The sequence below is a fragment of the Pistacia vera genome, unplaced genomic scaffold (genome assembly GCF_008641045.1).
Source record: "Pistacia vera cultivar Batoury unplaced genomic scaffold, PisVer_v2 Contig557, whole genome shotgun sequence".
Lineage (NCBI taxonomy): Eukaryota > Viridiplantae > Streptophyta > Magnoliopsida > Sapindales > Anacardiaceae > Pistacia > Pistacia vera.
Window position 1 is genome coordinate 207,497 of NW_022196398.1, and position 4,803 is coordinate 212,299.

A 4,803-nucleotide genomic window follows, 5' to 3' on the forward strand; every position below is an offset into this window, starting at 1 on the left:
ATAACATAATGAGTAATCAGCTGTTCATTTTAGGTATCTTAAGATTTTCTTCACTGTTTTCCAATGTGCTTGTCCTAGGTCGGACTGATATCTACTCACCAACCCAACAACATAACAAATGTCGGCTCTTGTGCATATCATGGCGTACATGAGACTTCCAACAGCACTTGTATAAGGAACATTCTTCATTTGTTCCTTTTCTTGTGGAGTCTTCAGTCACACTTTACAACTCAAAGTCTCACTTTTCGCGATAGGGTTGTCTATGGGTTTACAATCTTGCATATGAAATCGTTCAAGAATTTTCTTAATGTATGGCTCTTGTGAAAGAGATACTAATTTTCTTGAGCGATCTCTTGAAATCTTGACTCCAAGAATATATACAGCTTTACCCATATCTTTCATCTCAAAATGAGATGATAACCATCCTTTGATTTCATTGACAAATCCCTTATCATTTCCAGCTATAAGTATATCATCAACATATAATGATAATATAACAAATTTGTTATTGGATCTCTTTGTATATACACAGTGATCTTCATCTATCATTTTAAAATCATAAAACATTATCGAATTATGAAATAAAATATACCACTGTCTTGAGGACTGCTTGAGGCCATAAATTGACTTTAAAAGTCTACACACTTTGTGTTCTTAACCTTCTCTAATAAAACCTATTGGTTGTTCCATATAGATTTCTTCTTGTAATTTTCCATTGAGAAAAGCAGTTTTTACATCCATTTGATGCAATTCAAGATCCATGCTAGCAACTATAGTTAGAATAAGTCAGATTGAGGTAAACCACACAACAGACGAAAATTTTTCTTGATAATCTATTCCTTCTTGTTATGTATACCCCTTCGCGACTAAGCGAGCTTTGTATCTTTCAATACTGCCATCAGTTTTACGCTTGATTTTGAGAACCCACTTGTTTCCAATGGCTTTGCGTCCTCTCGATAAATCAACCAATTCCCATACTTGGTTTGATTTCATAGACTCCAATTCTTCTTCCATTGCTTTCATCCATTTTTTCTTAGAAGGGCAATTGAGAGCCTCATTTACATTCCTTGGCTCTTCTTCATCTTATGAAGTAATTAGAAAAATTTCCCCCTCAATCTCAAATCGTCGACGTGGAACTTGTTTCTTGTTTGATCAACGTGTTAGAGATTGATTGGTGTTACTCCCACTTGGACCAGCTATCATAGTTGGATCGTCAGTGGGGAATGATGGAGGATCTGAAATTAATTCATCAACTTCCATATCGCTCCCACTGGGATGTAGTATAACCAACTGGTTTTCAGCAGCATAATTTCCTTGGTCTTGTGTTTCATACAGAAACAAGTCTTGACTTATCTTGCCCTTCTTAGGAAAATCGGTTTCTAAGAATGTGACATCTCGTGATTCAAACTCAGTGATGCTACCACTTTCTTGTTCTCCTATGAAGAAGTATCCCTTTGAATGTTCTGAGTATCTTATGAAGATACATTTCTTTCCCTTTGGACCTAATTTTCCATATTTATAGGAAGGATCATGAACATAGGCAGCACATCCCCATGGCTTCAGGAGACTCAAATCGGGTTTCCGATTTGTCCATAACTCATATGGTGTAGTAGTAATAGATTTGGAGGGTACTTGATTGAGGATATATGTGGCAGTCAATAAGGCATCACCCCAAAAGGTGATGGGCAAGTTTGCTTGTGCCATCATAGACCTCACCATTTCAAGTAGGGTTCTATTTCTTCATTCTGCAACACCATTTTGTTGTGGAGTTCTTGGAATAGTTAATTGACGTTATATTCTCATTTCATCACAAAAATTTATGAACTGATCAGATAAATATTCACGACCTCGATCGGTTCGTAGAACTTTTATCTTTTTATCTAATTGATTCTCAACTAAGTTTTTAAACTTCTGAAAGCATTCTAAAGCTTCTGATTTTTGAGAAAAAAAAAAAACACAACCATATCGAGTGAAATCATCTATAAATGTGATGAAATAAACAGCCCCATGTCTAGCCCTCACATTCATTGGACCACATATGTCAGAATGAATTAGTTGCAATGGAACTTTAGCTCTTATCGCTTTTCCAAATGGTTTTCTTGCTGTTTTTCCAGCTAGGCAATGTTCACAAGTAGTCAAGTCTACTTTTGTTAAGGTTCCTAACAAGCCTTCTCTTGCTAGTACATTCATTCGTTGTTGGACAATATGGCCAAGCCGTGCATGCCATACATTCACATCATCATTATTGGAAGATGTAATGAAGGAAAAACAAGCATTACTATAATTATGAGCAATGTCAAGTACGATAAAACCATCAGAACTATAACCACAACCATAGTATGTTGTGTCCAAAAGTAAATGGACACCAGTACTGGAAAAGTTTAAATTAAAACCTAGTTTAATAAGTTCTAACACGGAAATCAAATTTCAATGAATATCGAGTGCATATAACACGTCATGTAGGTATAGGATTTGACCTCCACGCATGATCAATTTGCATGTACTGATCCCTTTAACTTCCACTTTTGAATTGTTACCTACATATATCCATTTTGTTTCCCATGGTATTCTTCGAAACTCCACAAAAGCACTCATGTCTTTTGTTATGTGGTCTGTTGCTGCTGAATCTACAGTCGACAAAAGGATGAGATTCAGTTAGAAAAACAGAACTGGAAACATTTATATAACTTACTTATGCAAACAAGTAATTTACCTTCTTCGGCTCACTACAATTAAGAGCAAAATGTCCCTTGTTGCCACAATTATGGCATTTCACCTTTGCCATGTTTCTCTTCCTGGCAGGATGTTTTCCTTTTCTGTGTTTATAAAACTTTCTTTTCATCCCTTAAGCCTTATCAGTATTGCCTTTTCTTTGGGATCCACCTTGGAATTTACATTTAAATATCTCTTCTCACCATGTGAACTGGAACCAGTCATATACACATCAGTATTTGCCTTATTCGCATTAAGGCGATCTTCTTCCAGTTCCAAATGTCGTGTGGCATCTTCTGAATTTTTGATGCCCTCATTGTGGGTAAAGTGTATCTTCGTGTTCCCAATTGTGAGGCAATGATCTTATGACAGCTTGAACCTGTTGTTCATCAGTTAGGACATGACCTGCATCTCTCAACTTACTAATCATGTTTGACAAATGCCTTAAGTGTACTCTCATGGTATGTTCAGGCTTTTTCTTATATGTGTCAAACTTGATAGTAAGTGACCGAAGTTTGGTAATGGACGTACCGCCAAACTTTGTAGCAAAGGCGGACCACATGTCCTTTGCTAATTCGTAATCCCGGTACTTTTTCATGAGATCATTGTCCATGTTGCTCAACAAAGTGATGCAAGCAGTGGAATTCTTCTTCTTCCACATGTCATAAGCCGCACGGTCTCTTCTATGTTGAGTCGTGGCTCCTTCTTCAGGCTCTTCCATGGTTGTGGTAAGAGCTTCAAGAACCTCCTGTTCTTCTAAGACATATTGGATTTTCATGCTCCATATCTCATAATTTTCGCTGTTAAATTTTTCTCCTTTATTAAGTTGGGCGACAATGTTCTTAGATGCATATGTCATTTCTAAAAAAAATTACACATTGGATAATGCATGTTATTCAATACTCGGAACATACGTATATTTAATTAATTATATTAATAATAATTGTATATTAGATTTGGAATCAAAAGTTAACTATGTCAACAATCATCATCCAAAATTCATTGTTTTAAAAACCGGACCGGCAGGCAACCCGCTCTGCTGGCCGGGTCATGGTTCAACCGGTCCAACCGGTTGGACCGTCAGTTGGACCGGTGATGTCATCACACATCATGATGACATCAACACATTTTTTAAAAAACTTTTTTTTTTTTTAGATTTCTATTTTTTAATAAGACAATAACAACTTAATTACTGTCCAATCCAATATAATTCAAAGTTCAAATTCAACAACAATCCTAGCATAATTTAAGTATTTAACAACAATTCAAAGTCTAAATCCAAACATGATGTTGTATTTACATATTAAATGTCAAAATACATACTAATTAATAACAAAATATTTAATGCATGTGTTTTTTCTTTNGCCCTCATTGTAGGTAAGGTGTATCTTCATATGTTTCCAATTTTGAGGCAATGATCTTATGACAGCTTGAACCTGTTGTTCATCAGTTAAGACATGACATGCATCTCTCAACTCACTTATCATGTTTGACAAATGCCGTAAATGTACTCTCATAGTATGTTCAGGCTTATTTTTATATGTGTCAAACTTTATAGTGAGTGACCGGAGTTTGGTAATGGACGTACCGCCAAACTTTGTAGCAAGTGCGGACCACATGTCCTTTGCTAATTCGTAATCTCGGTACTTTTTCATGAGATCATTGTCCATGCTGCTCAACAAAGTAATGCGAGCAGTGGAATTCTTCTTCTTCCATATGTCATAAGCTGCACGGTCTAGTCTATGTTGAGCTGTGACTCCTTCTTCAGGCTCTTCCATGGTTGTAGTAAAAGCTTCAAGAACCTCTTGTTCTTCCAAAACATATTGGATTTTCATGCTCTATATCTCATAATTGTCGCCGTTAAATTTTTCTCCTTTGTTAAGTTTGGCGACAATGTTCTTAGATGCAGATGCCATTTCTAAACAAAATTACACGTTGGATAATGCATGTTATTCAATGCTCGGAACATACATATACATTTAATTAATTATACCAATAATAATTGTATATTAGATTTGGAATCAAAAGTTAACAATGTCAACAATCATCATCCAAAATTCCAAATTCCAATTATCATAGATATAATTAATT

The 4,803-nt window shown here is 35.7% G+C and overlaps 1 protein-coding gene across 1 annotated transcript; it reads right to left on the bottom strand.

Annotated features, from left to right (window-relative positions):
* Positions 1-3,025: 3,025 nt before the first annotated feature.
* LOC116108189 lies at positions 3,026-4,547 on the bottom strand. Its single transcript, XM_031394459.1, has 2 exons — positions 4,301-4,547; positions 3,026-3,468 (listed from the first exon to the last, which is right to left on the bottom strand). The coding sequence occupies exons 1-2, from the start codon at positions 4,545-4,547 to the stop codon at positions 3,026-3,028; spliced, it is 690 nt and encodes a 229-aa protein (XP_031250319.1).
* Between the last annotated feature and the right edge of the window lie 256 nt (positions 4,548-4,803).

Excerpts from the sequence above, each read along its gene's own strand:
- LOC116108189 (XM_031394459.1), bottom strand. The coding sequence starts at position 4,547 with ATGAAAATCCAATATGTTTTGGAAGAACAAGAGGTTCTTGAAGCTTTT. Across the intron at positions 3,469-4,300 it reads ACTTGCTACAAAGTTTGGCG|AAGAACAGGAGGTTCTTGAA; the intron begins GTACGTCCATTA and ends AATATGTCTTAG.